Source organism: Gorilla gorilla, chromosome 10 (assembly GCF_029281585.2).
Source record: "Gorilla gorilla gorilla isolate KB3781 chromosome 10, NHGRI_mGorGor1-v2.1_pri, whole genome shotgun sequence".
NCBI lineage: Eukaryota > Metazoa > Chordata > Mammalia > Primates > Hominidae > Gorilla > Gorilla gorilla.
Genome location: NC_073234.2, coordinates 119,870,267 through 119,889,080, shown reverse-complemented (window position 1 = coordinate 119,889,080; position 18,814 = coordinate 119,870,267). Strand labels below are relative to the sequence as shown.

Here is an 18,814-nt window from a genome sequence, read left to right as displayed (position 1 = left end):
AAATAATATCCAATAAATATCTTTACTATTTCATTGGTTCATCTCCCATCTACCCTCATCTCCTTCAATCTTTAAAGCCACCTTTGCAGAGAGAACTTCCCTGACAATCCTATTTAAAATTTCAATCCCCCCACCACTGCCACTTCACATCCCCCTTCCTTGCTTCCCCGCCTCCCATAGCATTTGTCACCTTCAAACATACTCTATAATTTAATATCCATTTGTTATTGTGTCTCTCCCACTATGATGTATGTTCCACGAGGACATGGATTTTCACCTGTTTGATTCTACACCTAGAACAGAGCTTAACTCTTAGTAAGCATTTAACAAAAATATCTTGAATAATGTCAAATGGATATAAGGAACAGCCAAATCCTATAAGCTGGTGTCCAGACTCCAAATTCTGTGCTCTTTTCACTATAATGAGTGACCTTATGCATTGATATTAAAGGTAAAATATGACAACCGTTAAGAAATGTTAAGTGTCCTGTTACAACACTACCTTAGAAGGGCCTCTGTGGTTTCCCTCTTCTGAGATTCTTCGAAGTTAACAGTTTCTAACAGAAACCCAGCCACCAGCTTATTTCACTTGAGTTGCCTTTGTGAGTTTCTTCTCCCAAGGCATTTAAGATAACCATTCAAGCCAGAGAATGATAAGGACTGAAACACTTCCATTACCAGGTTTCTTTGTCTCTATCCATATCTACATGAGACAGAACCCAAGTCCTGGTGATGCTGGAAATATCAGCCCTCCCCATACGGCTTATCTAAAGCCAAACTAAGCCTCCACCACCGCTAGAACTGGCACCAGGTTAACACTGTACTTTTACCCAGAGTTGACAATGGCAGGTTTGACAATAACCAATGACATTCAAGGCAGGTCTAGTCCTGGAGTTCCAAAATCCTAGTGGACATTGTGCCACAAAAGGGGTCCGGGAAGGAAACATCAGACTTTCCATTTTTTGTTCATCTAGACACCAGACCTTCCATTTTCAGTTAACCTAAAAAAATTTTAACTATATCAAGAATACAAATGGCCACAAACAACCCCATCTAACCTGTCATATCAAATTACATGTCAGTTATGAAACTCAGGCAGGTATCCTCAACCACAAAATGAACTGGAGTGACCACCTCAATAATTCCACCATTCTCAGCATATTTCAATGAATAACCATTTACAACTGAATCATAAGTAAATTTACAGATTATATTATCTACTTTTAACTATCCTATTCCTCACAAAATAGAACTGAGGCCTAAAGAGATCCCAGCCAAGAAACCGCAACTTGAAGATAATTGTCACAATCCAGGCACACAAGAAAATGGCATTCCTCCCTCTTGAGTACTAGCTCTCCATTGTATCTTTGTGGACAACATTACAAGGTCAAAAGGATGAAAGAATCAGAATTGATAAAGAGTCAGCCAACAGAATTATCCAACAGATAATGACATAGGGGTTTGCAGTCACTAGTCAGAAAGGATCCTATCCTAGATATGTAGATAGCGGTAGTAATATGCAGAAATTATTTATAAACAAAATATATTGAGGGATGGCTGCTCAAATATGTTTTACCAATAGGGTGTGGTGAGTATTGCGATTATTTGCTCATCGTTCATTCTACCCTCCTTCTAGAAAGCTTTCTAGCCTGCAGAGGCTGGTAATTGAAAAGCTGTATTTCCCAGGCTTCTTTGAAGCTAAGGTTCTAGATGTGAATTTGGCTCTCCCAAATAGAAGCACTCACTTGAGATTTAGAAAGCAGATGTGGGGCAGAGAGGCCATCTTCTTGCCTTTGGGGCTGTTTGGCCGCTGGCAAGCATGGAGATGGGGACACGAGGGTTTTTTGCAACAGCATTATAGGGTCCACTCTCCAGCTTTGCCATCAATTTGTTCTTGAACTCAATAGTTCCAGACACAGTATCAGAGGGTGTAGCACCCCTAGTGAGTCAGGTTTTTTTTTGTTTGTTTTTTGTTTTTTTTGAACAGCCATGCCAACATACGTTTGTTTATAAATTATTATATAAACTACTACCATTAGCTGGGAGACATTCCTGGATCCCCATTCCTCCAGCCCCCTTATGCCTCTATAAGCACAAAATTCCCTCTAGTAAATATCTTTCTGCTTAAAATACCTAGACTGGGGCTGGACACGGTGGCTTATGCCTGTAATCCTAGCATTTTGGGAGGCCGTGGCGGGCAGATCACCTGAGGTCAGGAGTTCGAGACCAGCCTGGCCAACATGGTGAAACCCTGTCTCTACTAAAAATACAAAAATTGGCTGGGCGTGATGGCGGCCACCTGTAATCCCAGCTACTTAGAAGGCTGAGGCAGGAGAATCACTTGAACCCAGGAGGCAGAGGAGCCAGACGGTGCCACTACATTCCAGCCTGGGTGACAGAGTGAGACTCTGTCTCAAAAAAAAAAATTAAATTAAATTAAAAAATAAAATACCTAGACTGATTTCTATTTCCTGCCCTGAAACACAGCAGAACAGAAGCAAAGAGATTTGGGAGACAAATGGACTAGACCAGAGTAGATGCTGTTTGTACCTGACAATCCAACCTGGCTCCTCCTTCTGAGTTCTGCGCACATGGGTTGGGTGGTGACCGAGGTGGAAAGGCTTATCTTTGAGAATCAATTATTTACTCTTTAAATGTTTCCTAGGCACCTCTGGGCCAGGGTCAGAGGCTATAAAGATGAACCTGACAGAATCCATGCCTTGCTATGTCAAAAGAGGAAGATGTACAAAAAAACAAACAACCACAGTACACTTCTAAAAGGGCCAGAAAAGAGAAATGACAAAGTCATGACAGCTCAGTACCCTTGAAAGAAACAAAAATCCACATTGGTGATACTTTCCCTGGGCAATGTTTATGTATATTTCTAGATGAACTTCCGGGTTCAAGCCCCAAGTTAAATCACTTACTTCCCACCCTCCCCATTCTAACTCTTAACCAACCTCATCGTTAATCAGACAAATACTAACTACAAGCCCTGGGCTCTGAAAATAAGTGCCAGGCAAAGTTAAAAAGACTTGGACAGACTGCATGCCAGTCTGGCCATTGAGAAGCAAGTACTCAAGACTAACCAGGTACTTTTGAGCCCTCAGACTCTGCATCTTGGAGGAATGCCATTTTTCATCACTTACTGAGGTTATGAAGTGTGCCACAGTTTACATAAAGTACTTTCACAATTTACAGAGGTGGCCTCAGAAGGCATCCATGGTGAAGGCACACTGCTATTTGATGGAACACTAAGAAACAAAACAGTTGCTCATTAAAGGGCAGCACGGTGCTGAGATGCCATCAATCACAACACAAATTGCATAATTACTAAAATGTGAAAAAATATGTTCTGGAATCAATAATACACAATAATTTATGGGGATAGGACATGGGAGACCCCAGACTAGGACTCGGGTCTTCCACTCCCAGAGCGTTGATCCATTTCATCGCTTTATTTTTATTGAGTGCTGATTTAAGTCTGGCACTTTTTCTGGATATTTTTATTAACAAATGCCACCGATTGTACCCTGAAGATATTACGAATTTCCCACTACAAGCTCAGTCAAAATTTTTCTCAAATCTCTTTTTCAGATCTCTTCATTACTGCTTTAAACATTGGAAATGGGACTGGGTGTGTGGCACACCTGTAAGTCCCAGCTGCTTCGGAGGCTGATGTAGGAGGATCCCTTGAGCCCAGGAGTTCGAGGATGCAGTGAGCCGTGATCTCACCACTACTCTCCAGCCTGGGCAATAGAGCAAGATTCTGTTTTTAAAAATAAAGATAAATTTTAAAAAACTGAAAAAGGAGATGGTCTAGTTGGGGGTCAAGGGGGAGCAGGTGGTAGAGGGGAGATGGGACTCATATGGTGACCACTTAACCAAAGTACACTACCGGCTGCCCAAAGATGAGCACAAATGTGCAAGCAGAGCTGGGCACAGTGACTCACACCTATACCAGCACTTTGGGAGGCCGAGGAGGGTGGATCACTTAAGGTCAGGAGTTCAAGACCAGCTTGGCCAACATGGCGAAACCCAGTATCTATTAAAAATGCAAAAATTAGCCAGGTGTGGTGGTGCATGCCTGTAATCCCAGCTACTCAGGAGGCTGAGGCAGGAGAATTGCTTGGGCCCAGGAGGCAGAGGTTGCAATGAGCCCAGATTGCACCACTGCACTCCAGCCTAGGTGACAGAGCAAGACTCCACCTCAAAAAAAAAAAAAAAAAAAAAAGTGCAAGTAGGAGACTTCATTTTCAATCTTGCTACATTGCTTCCACCCTTATTCCTTGCCTCTCTGCCCCAAGAGACCTCTGCTCAAGCTTCTGCAGCGCTTCCCTCCCATCTACAGTTAAACCCAAGGCTCAAAACAATTGTCTCTCTCCGACTTGTCTCTCCCCACTGTGGTTGTTGGCTGCCTCCGTCCCTCTGCTCTGGGCACTCTGACCACCTTGCCATGCATGTTCTTGCCTCAGGGACCAGATTTGACTTGTGTTGCTCTCTGCCTGGAACATGGCCGGCTCCTTCATTTCCTGCAGGTGTCTGCTCTCAGTGTCATCTTATCAATGACATTCCCTAATTACCTCTATATTATATTGCAACCCCTGCCTCTCACATCCCTCAACCATCTTCTCTGTTTTGTTTTTCTCTTAACACGATCTGATATACCATATATGTCACTTCTGCATTTGCTTAAAGTCTGTCCGCCCCACTAGAATCTAAGTTCCATGAAGGCAGAGATGTATGTGTTACATCTCCAGTGCCAAGAACAGTATCTGGCACAGAGTAGAAGAAAGGAAAAGAGAGAGAGACAGACAGAGAGGGGGCTGGGGAGGAGGAGAACAAGTCTGCTTGCAAGTTTCAATCGATCACATTAGATCTAAGATGCATCAAATTACAAGTTCTAGGAAATTTTAACTGGCAGATCAGATTGTTCATAGGAAGAACGGCCTCCCCTTTTATTTGTTATAAAGGTGGTGTCCCAAAAATTCAAAAGAAAAACTAAAAAGAAAAAAAAATGAATCAGCAGAATGACTTCTGGTTTTCCTCAGAGTCTGAACTTAGAAGAGGCCTGCTGGCAATGACTTTCATGACAGCCTTTTTCACTTGACCTCCAGACTAAAGAGAGGTCCTTTTGGTGGGTTTAAGAAGGGAAAGGGTGGTGCCTTTGCTTATGAGCCTTTGACTTCCTGTTTTGAAATGACTGTGCTGATAAAGCTATGAACAAAATGATCTTTCAACCAGACAAATACTGACAGCAGATACCTCTGCTGAAGGATGGATTCCCTCACCCCTCACCCCACGGAAACCCCCAAACCACCCTTTCTGTGGTGCCTGATCACCCCTTTTTATTTTGGAAGGCAATGAAAATGAGGACTGTAACAATCAAAGGAGATCACCTACATCTGTCTCATCTGAGCACAGCAATGAAAATGCTCCATCGAGGTGCAAACATTTAAATGATCAAGGAGAGACCCCATGCTAAAAATGTCTTCTCCTTCAGTTATTTTTTTACTTGTTAATTTTTGTAGGTACATAGTAGTTGTATATATTTATGGGGTACATGAGATCCTTCAGTGATTCAATGCTGTTTTCAGAATTCATAACAGTCTCATATTTGAGACCCTCTTGACACCTTTTCAATGGAAGTTTCAGGTGTATAACATAAGAACAGCCCCTACAAATTGGTAAGACTCCAAACTCATTCCATGTATAAGCAAAAAGATTCTGTAACGTAACATTAAATTTGTGCAACCACAGCAAAAAAATAATACCAGACTGACATCCTGCAAAGGGGTAGGGTGGGAGGTGGAGACACATGCAAGTCTATACATTTAAACAGTTACGGTTAAACTTTGTCTTTAACTTTAATAACTAGTTGTGATAATGATGTATTTGTCTAAAATGCTTATTATCAAACAGGATACAAAATGCATGATGTTATCTCAACTATATATATGCATTTTGCATAGTTGAGAAAAATATAGAATATATAAATATATATAAATATATTCTATAATATATTTTTAAAGTACCAGTTGCCTCTTGGTGGTGGAATAATGATTGTTTTTCTTCTATACCTCCTAAATTTTCTTTTTTTCTTTTCTTTTTTTTTTTTTTTTTTGAGATGGTGTTTAACTCTTGTTGCCCAGGATGGAGTGCAATGGCACAATCTCAGCTCACTGCAACCTCTGCCTCCCTGGTTCAAGTGATTCTGCTGCCTCAGCCTCCCAAGTAGCTGGGATTACAGGCGTGCACCACCATGCCCGGCTAAATTTTTTTGTATTTTTAGTAGAGACGGGGATTCACCATGTTGGTCAGGCTGGTCTCAAACTCCCAACCTCAGGTGATCCACCTGCCTTGGACTCCCAAAGTGCTGGGATTACAGGTGTGAGCCATCGCACCTGGCCACCTCCTAAATTTTCTAAAATGAGCACATATTATGTTTACAATTAGTTTAAAATTATAATACAAAATGCATTTTAGGTTCAACCTGATCAAGTGAAAGTGCAAGGGGGTAAAATGAGACATCTTTAAATAAAGGATATAATCTTTCAATACATTCAACCGAGGCAAAGAAATCCCAGGTGACAGTGAAAATAAACATTTTGCAAAAATAAAAATAATAGAGAGGAAGCAGACAGGAGAGACAAGGCTTTCTCCTCTGAAGGCTTCTTTCTATGAACAGTAGATTTCAAACAAAAACCACAATCCTATGGAGTAACACAAAAGGAAGATTCTGAAGAGCTGCCTTTACACACTCTGTGCCAATGCAGCCTGGGGGGCCTCTCAGCTTTGCACTGCATGACACAGCTCCATCAAAACCCAGCCATCTGGGGCAGGTATGCAAGACATTTTAATGCAAGCTGATGAACTTTCATAGGAAGCATTCATTGGTGAACTCAAACCTGTGTAGAAACCCCAGGTATATGGTTCCATTCTCCCTAGCTTTAGGAATAGTTCACGGCCATAGAAGGTGTCTGTTCTATGGATGGATTTCCTTAGAATCCATCTAAGTGGCTAAACAAGACCAACCTTCTCCAGAATCCAGGACACAGAGCAGTGCCTCAGCTGCCTACACCTCACGGGCTGCAAATTTAGGCCACGGTGAAAGCTCCTGTCTGGCGCCTGATTAGTTTAAACTGGGTCCGTGTCACAGTTCAGGAAGGCAGGAAGTTTCCCCACCAGACAGAGCCAGAGTTATTGACCAGGCATTCTTGGCAAGGCTAGAAGTGACCTTCCTGAAAACCAGAGAAGTGGGTCTACTTCTGGAGTTTAACCACTTCATGCATTCATCCAGCAAACATTCTATTGAGAACCCACTGTTGTCAGACACCGTGCAAAAAACATCGGGATTAAAATGGAGTCTAAAACCTGGTCCTTGCCCTATAAAATATTCTTAAGGAAGACTATTAACTCAGAGTATCAAAAACTTCTAAATGTAACTATCCTACTGACAAGGCCCACTTCTGCTAAACCCTGTGCAACTGATAACCAATTACTCAAATTTGCAAATTAATCAATTCTATGAATTAGAAAAGATAATGGGCCCCAGATTAGAATCAGAGAGAGGGACAGCCAGCCTTGCCAGCTGTCTCCTTTTTGTCTTTTTTTTTTTTTTTTTTTTTGAGACACAGTTTCACTCTGTCACCCAGGCTGGAGTGCAGTGGTGCCATCTTAGCTCACAGCAACCTCTGCCTCCTGGGTTCATGCTATTCTCATGCCTCAGCTCCGGAGTTCCTGGGATTACAGGCGTGTGCCACCACACCCAGCTAATTTTTGTATTTTTAGTAGAGATGTGGTTTCGCCATGTTGGCCAGGCTGGTCTCGAACTCCTGAGCTCAAGTGATTCACCCGCCTCGGCCTCCCAAGGTGCTGGGATTCCAGGTATGAGCCACCGCTCCCTGCCTTCCTTTTTTTCTTTCTCTCCCTCCTCTCACACCCTCCAGCCACCAACGAAGCCTGGAACCCATTGCTTTTGCAATACTATTTTTCTGCTTCACATGTAGGTATCTGGAACCCCTGCCAGAGGCCTCCAAATTTTTAGCTACACAATCTGTGCCATGCTGTGGTCCCTTCTGCCTCTGCCAGGGTGATCTGGAGAGACAGAAACTGCAGAGCCAGGCTGAAGGATCAGCTCTCCTTACCCCCAAGATACTTCAGAGAAGCAAGGATCTTTAACTTTTAAAGAAATTCAAACCAGTGAAAGAGATTCCACATCAGTGGTCATTAACAGTGTAGCTTAATAAAATGAACCTCTCAAAAAGAAAATGTTTAATGTGGATTTGAAAGTATATTTTTATGCCCCGTGTAATGATAAACTGTTGACACAGAGTTTTTATGGACTGTAAGTAATTTGAAATAAGGAAGGCCTTTCAACTGAACTATCTGTAATTCTACATTCAACACAATGTCTTGAAAGTAGTATTTGCTATGGACTGGAGGGAAATATCAGAAAAGTATATTTATAGAGATCCAAATAATAAACAATGGGAGAAAATAGGACTAGAAGGGGACATAAAGGATGGGGCAGGATCATCGACAGAGGATCTTTTTCAGCACAAGCTTAGAAAAGGTTCTCTGCCTCTTCCAAAAGGCTAGACTGAAAAGATATGATGTCACTTTCAAGTCAACTTAAGACTAACAAGAGCTGGAAATTTTCACAAAGTGACAATTACAAGTTGGAAGTTTCTTCCTAGTATCTTTGGCTAGAAAGTTATTTCCCAATTCTCACAAAGAATTCCATGACAATTGTATTTCCCTGGGCAATTAACAGGTACACAGAAGCTCAAGCGCATTCCTGCTGAAGGCTGACACTCATCCGTGTTCTGGGCATTTGTACAGAGCATTACTGGCATTCACGGTCCCAGCAAAACCTGAACACAGCTCTAGAGTCTAGACCAAATCACCGGCCCCTTGTTTAAACTGTTTGAACCCCAGTGTATCTGTATACCACCAGTCCCCTGGCGCTCTGGGGTGAGTCTGGCCCGGTCTCCAGTCGCCCCAGGAGCTTGGCACTCTGAGATACCCCTGGCTGTCTGGTCCTGCCCACTGCAACCAAGGCCTGCCTGCCGGAATGCAAGCCAGGTCCATTTTTAAATTCCTTTATAAGTTTCACAACCGCAGGTTTGGGTGAGGAGACAAACACCGCTGTAGTTTGCTGACATTAAACTAAAAATACCCAGCTGCAAACAAAAGCCATCTTTAACAGGGCTGGCTCGGACGTCCTGAGGTTACATGTGGTAGAGTGGACCATAACCTTGGCAGTGTGGCTGCCTTAACAACTGCTCCAGACCGAGGGGGGCAAAGGGGCCGTCTGTCCCTGCGCTGTCAAGGAATCTGCAGCCTGCAGCCCTGCCTGTTTGATGGAAAGAACAGCTTTATTCCTCTGCCATCGACCCAAACGCAGGCTTGATGAATTCGGGACTGCGTCTGCTTAAAGTGTTAGATACACAGTGAAAGGAGAAGGCGGGAGGCAAAAATGAAAAACTCCAACCCCACTTCCCTGGAAGGAAATGCGTTTCCACCTCCCTCCTCCTTGCAATTAGAAAAGCAAATTATTGCTGTGACTACGCTGAGAAAGGCAACTCGGAGGCGTAGAAAATGGATTTCTGAGCCAACGTGGCCCGGCAGGGGGCTGCTAAGGGAGGGTAAAAGGGAGCAGGGGAGCCACGGCTTGGCGGGGAGACCCGCGTTACCCGGAAGGCTTCTCGGAACGTTCTACCTGTTGGGCTTCGCAGCCGAGCTGCTCACCCCCGGCCGCCGCGCTCGAGGGCGCCCCTCCCTCTCCAGAACCCAAACTTTCCCTCGCACCCCTAGGAAGCGACGAGCCTCGTCCCTCCCCCAGTCCAGATTTCGGAGGTGGAACTTTGCCTGAGCCACAAGGGACCGGAGGAATGGGGTTCATTCCCACGCCACCCGGGGGATTCCCGTTGCTCGGATCCCAGAAGTGGGGGATGCAAACGGACGGTCAGCCCAGGACCTGGCCAAAGTTTCCTCCAAAACTGCAGTGGTCAAGGCGTGACCCAGGAGCTCAGAGTTTCCAGCTCAGGGGCTGGGGGCTGGAGCAGGCCCCGGGGCACCAGCCGCAAGGTCACTGCGGAGCCGGTCCCCGGGGGCAAACGGCCGGCGCGTGGTGGAGGGGCAACGCTGGGCACCCGACCACTCTCCACACCTGCTCAGCTCTGCGCCGAGCCCGGGACACGTGGGAGCCCAGTCCCGGGCTCCCAGCCTGCTGCAGGGACTCGCAACCTCGCCCGGGCGTACACCCTTCGCCCCCGGCCCGGCAACCAGGAAGAGGCGGCTCGCCCGGGCGCAGAGCAGCCGGCTCCGGGTAACTCTTTCATCCTCCGACCTCGGCAGCAGCGGGGAGGGAGTTTCGTTCTCCTCAAACCAGCCCCTCACCCCCGGTTGCTTCCCACACCTCTCCGTTTCCCTGCTACCTCGCAGACAGACAGACAAGGGACACAAAGAAAAAAAAAAAAAAGAAGAAGAAAAAAAAAAAAACTACCGCCCCTCCTGGTCCCATCCTCCAGCCCGGAGCCGGGAGGAAGAAGAGGGGGAAGCACACCTTCCCTTCTCCTCCCCATCCCGACGCGGTGACCCGGGTAGATCTGGGCAGCCAGGAGCCCCGAAGAGGCCGAAGGCGGAGAGGTAGGGTTGGAAGAGGCAGAAATCAGGCGGAGCGAGCGAGAGCGCGAGAGAGAAGAAAATATCCAACAAAACCACGCTAACGCGCCCCCTACCTGGGTGCAACATACTTTGGAAATAGAAGATGACCAGGATAAAGGATCCCAAGCAAGTGGCCAGCACCATCCGGCAGATTCTGTTCATCCTCATCACTTCCAGCAGCGCTGGCTTCATGGCTTTGTCCTGGCTGCGGGGACCGGGGTGTCCGGGAGGCGCGCCCGGGGCGCAGGAGCAGGGACCCCGCCGCGCGGACCGGAGCCCAGGAGGCGCGGTGGAGAGCTGAGCAAGGCTCAGAGGGAGGATCGGACTCGCTTCGCGGCCGCTCTCGGAGCCCCCAGCCCGGGCAGGGGTGTGGAAGGTGCCGGAGTTGGTCTGGAAGTGCTGAGATGCGTGGACCCGCTGGCTGCGCGCTCCTGCTCCTCCTCCTCGCCGCTCCGCCGCCTCCTCCGATCCCGCCGGCGGCCGCCGCTGCCTGGTCGCGGGCCGGGCGGCTGGGGTGCGAGCGGTGATGGTGGTGCCGCCGCCGCTGCCGCTGCGCTGGCCGCTGTGGCTATCCGACGGGCCCTCTCCCTTCTCTCCAAAGGCTACTTCATTGCGCTCCAACGATCTATATATTCCGGGGCTGGGTTTTACCAAATGCAACTCGCGGCCCCCGGCGAGGGGAGGGCGCCTGCGGAGAGCCGGGAGGAGGGAGGGACCCTAGCGCCTGGGCGGAGCGTCGCGCTCCCCCCGCCCCTACCCGGGATATGGTCGCGTCCAGCTGTTGCCCGGGGAGTGCGGTGTGCGCGCCGCGCTCCCGCAGGGTCCCAAAAGCCCTCAGTCCCCGGCCAGGCTCGGCCGCCGTTTGGAGGTTGTGTCAGCGTTTCCATGACAAAACCCGGAGAAAAAAAAGACGAAGAAAATCGCCTCGGTGCTGCCACCCACCCCCGCCAGCGTTTGGAGAGGGAAGTGGCAAGCAGCGGGCTGGGTCTCGGAGGGAAGAATTAAGGGTTAGGGGGTTTCTGGTGGCTGGCAATTATTTAAAATCCCTGGGCGACGTAGCGGGGAAGTTGCCCCAAACCCCCAGGGAGCGAGTGCCCATTTTCCGACGCTCAGAACTGGGCGGTTTCGTTTTTCTTTCAAAGGACAGCCCAGCTTGGGAGTCGGGGTTAAAGAGGGCTGACTTAAAGTCAACGTTAGGGAAACTGCACGACCCTCGGGTCAGGCGACAGCTGAGCTTTCCCGGGGACTTATACAGACAGAATCTCTGACACCCACCATCACCACCATTCCTCAAGGCAAAAGGGATCTGTGGGTTGCAAAACTCTGCTACCCCAAAGGGTAGAGCATCCTCCAAATTATTCAAAATTAACAGCAGTCTTAGCTGGGAGGGGGTGAGAAAATGCCCCTAGGAAGCCACCTCACCCAAGTCCAAAAAACTGCTGGAAAAGCCAAGCCAGCCATAGCACTGGCAGGTACATGGAAAGATGGTGTTGCTTTCTTGTATTGTGTAAAATGACTTCCAGTTTCCAATTCCATGCATTTAGGCTGTTTCACAATCAATAAAGTGGACACAGCCAATAGTGTAGGGATCACTTTTATGTCAGGAAAAAAAAATGTTATTGTAAAGACTAACCTTTGTGCCTTATCAAGTCATTACTAATTCAATTAAAAATGAAATAAGATACTGTGTCTTTCAATGCCTCTCACAAAATAGGCATTTGATAAATTCTTACTGAATCTGAATGTAATGGGCCTTATCCTCCCCTCGATAGACAGAGACACAACTTGCAGTTAGACACATGCAACAAAAACCACCTGGGTAACCTCAGTTCCCTTCCCCCAGAGTTCTCCTCCAGCAGTTGCATGGTGGGGAAAGTAACAAACTCAGCAGCCTTGCCTTTGATTACAGAAGACAATCAAAGCACAATATTTATGTGGCCGGTGTGCGCTGTATTAATTTGGACTTACCTGTGAATGAGTTGCTTGCTCAAGGAAGCCAGGCTGAACAAGCTTCAGACAGAGTCGTTCTCCAGTGATTCTTCTGCTCTGGTGATAGGAGATCAGGAATGGGAGTTGCACTGCACCCTCCCCACCTCCCCACCATCATCACTAAGAAAGGGGATTCCTTGCAGAGGGCATGGCTTAGATGGGCATTTGCACAAAGCCTTTGCCTGGAATATCAGTCTCTCATTTAACACTTGGCTTTACAGAGCCAGGGAGGGGAAGGGATTTACTCCCAGGTCACCCAAGTGACCTCTCACCTCATAGGCCAAAGACTTCAGTTACCTGCCCCAAAGCCTGGACATGCACAAGACAGTTTGGGAAGTCACAGGGTCAAGGGAGAGATCAGAAGTCTAATTCCCTGTGAGTCACAGAGATCATGGAGTTGGCCCACATGGTGGGGGAGGATGGTGAATCATGCCCAGCATCCATTCTTGCATTCCCACAATCAGGAACCTGCCCAAACACAGTGAGGATTAAGGCTGTGACACATAAGCTACCACCTCTCCCAAGAAGTCTTCGCTGTTTTCTCACCTGAAATTGCAACTTTCCTCCTCTGCGCTGTGAGCACTAGGTCCAAACCTCTTTTGGGCCACTGTACCCACTAGGCTGAACTCCTTCCTGGAGATCCAAGTCGTCTTCATCTCTGTCTCTTTCTAATGCCCAGCACAATGACTGGTACATAGTAGGTACAAATAAGTCAGAGGCAGAGAGGTAATGCCTACTTGGACTAGAAAGTTAAATTAGATCACCTCTAAAATCTATGGCAAAGGTCAGTGGTAATGGTCTGTGATTCTGTTGTTCTATGCACATTGAGGGGTGATGAAAAAATTCTGTTTTCTCCTTCATCACACTCTAAACTGCGCAACTACAGTTAGAATCATTGCTTTCTTTGCATTCCTAGCCTAAGAAAATTTTGTTACATCTTATGGTATATAACAAATATTAGCCAAGTAAAGGACAGTATTAACTGATAAAACTGAGGAGAAAAATTTTATACTTTGAACATTGAAAGAGGAACGGATCAGTCTTCAGATCCTTTCTCCCTCATCTTTCTAAATTCCCTTTTGTCCTGAAAGATTCTGCAGATTGGCACTGTGCTCATTGTGGGACCTGGCTTGATTGATTGACTCTCCAAATTCAACAACATGCAAATGAAACTGGGGCCTGCCTTTTTTTTTTGAGACGGAGTCTCACTCTGTCGCCCAGGCTGGAGTGCAGTGGCGCGATCTTGGCTCACTGCAAGCTCCGCCTCCCGGGTTCACACCATTCTCCTGCCTCAGCCTCCCGACTAGCTGGGACTACAGGCACGTGCCACCACGCCAGGCTAATTTTTTGTATTTTTTAGTAGAGACGGGGTTTCACCATGTTAGCCAGGATGGTCTCGATCTCCTGACCTCGTGATCTGCCCACCTTGGCCTCCCAAAGTGCTGGGATTACAGGCGTGAGCCACCGCGCCCGGCCAGGGGCCTGCCTATTTTAAAGCCTGGCATGGCCCTGAAAAACTGGTTGAGGAGAAAGTCTTATTTATGTTGACGGTCTTGTAGAATTTATAGCAGGGGAAGAAATCAGTGTGAAGTCACAATTCGGGCTTGTGGGTGCTGTTGTCAATGGACTGACAGATGTTTATGTGGCCCTTCCAATCCATGCAGGCTGAGCGCCTCCTCATTCTGGCAGATTATACCTACAATGCACTGTCTTGTTACAATCTTGCAAATCTGGCAACGTTGCCCTTTTCTGCACCTTGTTGGAGAGAAAAGTGGGCCCAGGGTACTAGCAGACAGAGAGCTCTTCAGCATCCTTGAGGGGAGAGAGGGATGTGTCTTCTGCCAACATCAGCCAGGGGCCCCAGACTGGCTCCTCCAAGGACTGGCACTGCCATTTGCATCTCTCTGGCACCTCTAGCACAAAGGACACTCAGTTAACCAGAGCACAGTAAATATTTGTGAAGTTGAATTATAAACCATTTGCCCGCAGTATGTGGAGATCTTAGGGTACAAATTTTCTACAGGTAGGTAAACCGCAAATAACACAAATGGGTTACTCATGACATGACTCTGAGAGCAGGCTCTGCTTTGCACGCTTTTCTGAACAAGGTGGACAAAAAGACAGTAAGAGAGAAAAGGATTGAAGAAGGGAAAGAGAAAGGGAGAAAAAGAGGGGAAGGGAAGAGACGAAGGGGGAGGGAAGGAGAGGAGAAAGGGTTGGAGAAGAAAAGGAAAGAATTGCCTGGGAAAGAGAAGGAGAAAGGATGGGAGAGGGAAAGGGAGAGAAAAGAAGAAAGGAGGAAGGAAAGGAGAGAGGGAGGAAGGAAGGGAAGACAAGATGAAGAGGGAGGAAGGAGAGAGGGAAGAAGGAAGAGAAGAAAATAAAGGAGGGAGGAGAGGAAGGAGGAAAGGACTATCCCTCATTATTCTGTCTCACTTTCTTCTTCTTCTTTTTTTTTTTTTTGAGGCAGAATCTATCACTCAGGCTGGAGTGCAGTGGCGTGATCTTAGCTCACTGTAACCTCCGCCTTCCGGGTTCAAGCAATTCTCCTGCCTCAATCTTCTGAGTAGCTTCAGTACAGGCATGCACCACCATGCCCAGCTAATTTTTGTATTTTTAGTAGAGATTGGTGTCACCATGTTGGCCAGGCTCGTCTCCAATTCCTGGCCTCAAGTGATCCGCCTGCCTCAGCCTCCCAAAATGCTGAGATTACAGGCATGAACCACCGTGCCAGGCCTTGTCTGACTTTCTGATGCCGCCTTTGCTCCTCCACCTAGTTTAGGCCCGAAAGACTCCTCTCCCTCCCTTACTGAGGACCAGGTCTGTGGGACCCTTGGGCCCTACCCCAAGCCGACTCCAGCTGCCCTCTGGATATCCCTGGCCACCTCCCTGTCTCCAGGCACAGCCCAGAAATCAGTTCCATGAGCCACTCATCCCTCTCAAATATTTCTCAACTGGTGGCCCCTGATCAACTCCTAAACTCTATCTGCATAACTAGGAAACCTCCAGCTCCTGGCCCTCCACCCACCCCAGTACCCCTCCTCACCCCACCAGGTGCCTTCACTGTGTTTCTTTCACTTTGCCCCTGCCAGCCCCTCTGCTGGCCCCATCCACCAGATCATCCAGGTCTTTCTATGAAGTCTTTCCAGGCCCCCTGCCTGCCTCTTGCTGCTCCTCAGTAAGGACATTAGCATTTCTTGAGCACACTTTGACATTCATGGCATGATAATTTATTGAAATATTCATTTGTGTGTGTTATCCTCCTATTTCCGCTTCTCCACGCCCCCTCCATTTCAGGCAGGCTCTGTGCCACCTTGCCTGAGGGATTTGATGAAGGCTTCCTGGGAGAAAAATTTAAAACTGTGGAAGAGATAATGGCAGGGGGAGAAGGGGGTGTTGGGGGCGGATTTGTGAAGGAATAAGTGAGTGCCCTGCCCCCTTTTGCCTGGGAGGTGGATGCTCCATAGGTACTAGTACCTGGGATGGCTAAAACCTGGCACAGTGATCCCAGTGCCACCAGGGATTCCAGTGCCCTAAGCATGGCACAAAAGTCACAGAACTGCTGACCTGAGGGAGCTTCAAGGACAGAGCCAGGCAGATGCCTTGGAGGTGATTCGTGTGGCCAAGAGGGCCTGTCATGCTTGGTGCCAGGGCCAGATTAAGATGCTGAGAACCTCTGAGTGCTGGGAGCTTATGGTGTACCACTCCCATATGTAATTCAGAATAGAAATAATACTAAAGAAGGAAGCTGGGCGCATTGGCTCACGCCTGTAATCCCTGCACTTTGGGAGGATCATCTGAGGTCAGGAGTTCGAGACCAGCCTGGCCAACATGGTGAAACCCCAATCTCTACTAAAAATACAAAAATTAGCTGGGCATGGTGGCAGGGACCTGTAATCCCAGCTACTTGGGAGGCTGAGGCAGGAGAATCGCTTGAACACTGGAGGCAGAGGTTGCAGTGAGCCAAGATCATGCCACTGCACTCCAGCCTGGGTGACAGAGTGAGACTCTGTCTCAAAAAAACAATAATAAATCAATAAGGAAATACCTTTTAAAAGAGCAAAGTTCAGATTTGTTAATGTTTTTTCTCTCAGCTTTATTTAAATATAATTTACATAAATAAAATATATTCATTCTAAGTATACAGCCTGCTGAGTTTTGGCAATTGTCTATAGGTGTATACAAACCCTCATCACCATAACCAAGACACAGAGCATTTCCATCATTCAGAAAGCTCCCTCTTACCCCTTTGCTGTTGATCCCCAGCCCAGACCCTGGACCCAGGCAACCACTGATCATCTTGCTTTCATTATAGTTTTGCCTTTTCTAGAATTTCTTATAAAGGGAACCATACTGGACACAGCCCATCATGTCTGGCTTCTTTGACTTAGCAAAGTTATTTTGAAATTCATTCATCTTGTTGCATGTATTAATATTTAATCCTTTTTATTGTTGAGCATGGATTTACCATAATTTAATTTTGATTGATGGACATTTACACTGTTTCCAGTTGTTAGCTGTTACCAAAAAATGTTGCTATGAACAATTGCATACAAGGTTTTGTATGGACAAATATTTTATCTTGGGAAAATACTTAGGAAACTTTATAAAACACTGCCAAACTCTTCTCCAAAGTGGCTATATCCCTTTGCATTTCCACCAGCAAGGTAGGAAAGTCTCACATCCTCACCAACACTGAGTGTTGTCAATCTTTTTAATTTTTGCCATTCTACTGAGTGTGACATGGTATCTCATTATGGTTTGAATTACATTTCCTTAATGACTAGTGGTGTTGAGTATCTTTGCATGTTTGTTAATCATTCATGAATTTCTTTATAAAATGGCTGTGCAAATCATTTGCCCATTTTTAAATTCATACTGATATCCAGTTGTTCTAGCACCATTTTATTGTATTATTATTTTATCCCGTGTTTTGCAATTAGAGTATGCTACATCGGGACATAATCCTCATAGGCAAGGTATGGTCCTCAAGGCATCGATAATAGACCTAAGATTCTGAGGATGTTGTAGAAATGAGGCCAGAAAAGCATAATCTAGTTCATGTTGTTCCCCTAGAAAATCCTTCAGGATGTTCTGTGTTGTTCACCTACTAGCTGTTGTATTCCATGAGTTAACAATGGGCAAAAAAGAACATCTGTCCACCAAGAAACAAGAGGCCACATCACTGTAAAACCTCAGTGGGCCCATTTTACTTTATTCATTAAGGACCTGACTGGATAATCCAAGAAATGCAAATTACAACACACCTCATCACAGTTTACAGTAATTACTGGTTTAATGTCTCTTTTTCCTACTGGTCTCTGAGCTTTCAGAGGGGATGGCTAGGACCATGTCTTTATCACCACTGATTAACACAGAGTCATCTAAAAATACATATTAAATGAGTGATATAATTTTTACCTGGCAGCTTGGCAATGACTGTAAAACACTGACAATTGTCAGTACTGGGAAGGGTGTAGGAAAAAGGGAACTCTTATAAACTGATGTTGGAAGGTGGTATAAATTGATACAACTTTTATGACATTTCTGGAAAGTGATCCAAGACCAAAATCACTAAGTTATTGATTGATGAAACCGAGGCATTCATGTACTTAGCCGTGCTAAAATAACCTAAATTTTTAGTAATAAGGATTTAAACAAATTAGAAAGCCTCTGTATAATGGAATATTCTACAATACTATATTTACATATTCTCCTTTTTTTTGCATAAATAAGCAAACATAATTGTATTTATATACAAATATATATGTTCTTCATACAACAAAGTATTGATAGTAGGTATTCTTGGGCAGTGAGACTTTTTAATTGATTTACTGTATTATCTAAGTATTTTTAAAAGAGTACATATTATTGTTTAAAAGGAAAAATATGTAGCTATTTTCATTTTCAGATGGAAAAAATTCTGTCTAATCAAAGAATATGTTTCTTAAATCATCAACACCCAACTTAAGCTCCTACTTCTTCCATGAAGCTTTCTCTAATTATTTCAAACCATAGAGTTATCTTTATGCTTATAAGAATTAAACCACTCCTCTATAATTTGGCACTTCATATACAGTTGCAGAGTCGTTTTGTGAGCTGTGCCCTATCTCCTTGGCCACACCATGCAAGCTCACGCAGGTTGACTGTTAGA

At 45.9% G+C, this 18,814-nt stretch overlaps 1 protein-coding gene across 2 annotated transcripts in view; it reads right to left on the bottom strand.

Moving 5' to 3' along the window:
- Positions 1 to 11,450, bottom strand: part of CHST11 (carbohydrate sulfotransferase 11) — a 305,452-nt gene extending 294,002 nt beyond the window's left edge. The window contains exon 1 of one of the 2 annotated variants that reach the window (XM_031001002.3): positions 10,761 to 11,450. In XM_031001002.3, the coding sequence (XP_030856862.2) occupies positions 10,761 to 10,863 (103 nt within the window). In that variant the 5' untranslated portion in view covers positions 10,864 to 11,450. Of the gene's footprint in view, positions 1 to 10,745 lie in introns of both variants that reach the window. The other variant, XM_055357865.2, reaches the window with a different exon arrangement.
- Positions 11,451 to 18,814: the final 7,364 nt, after the last annotated feature.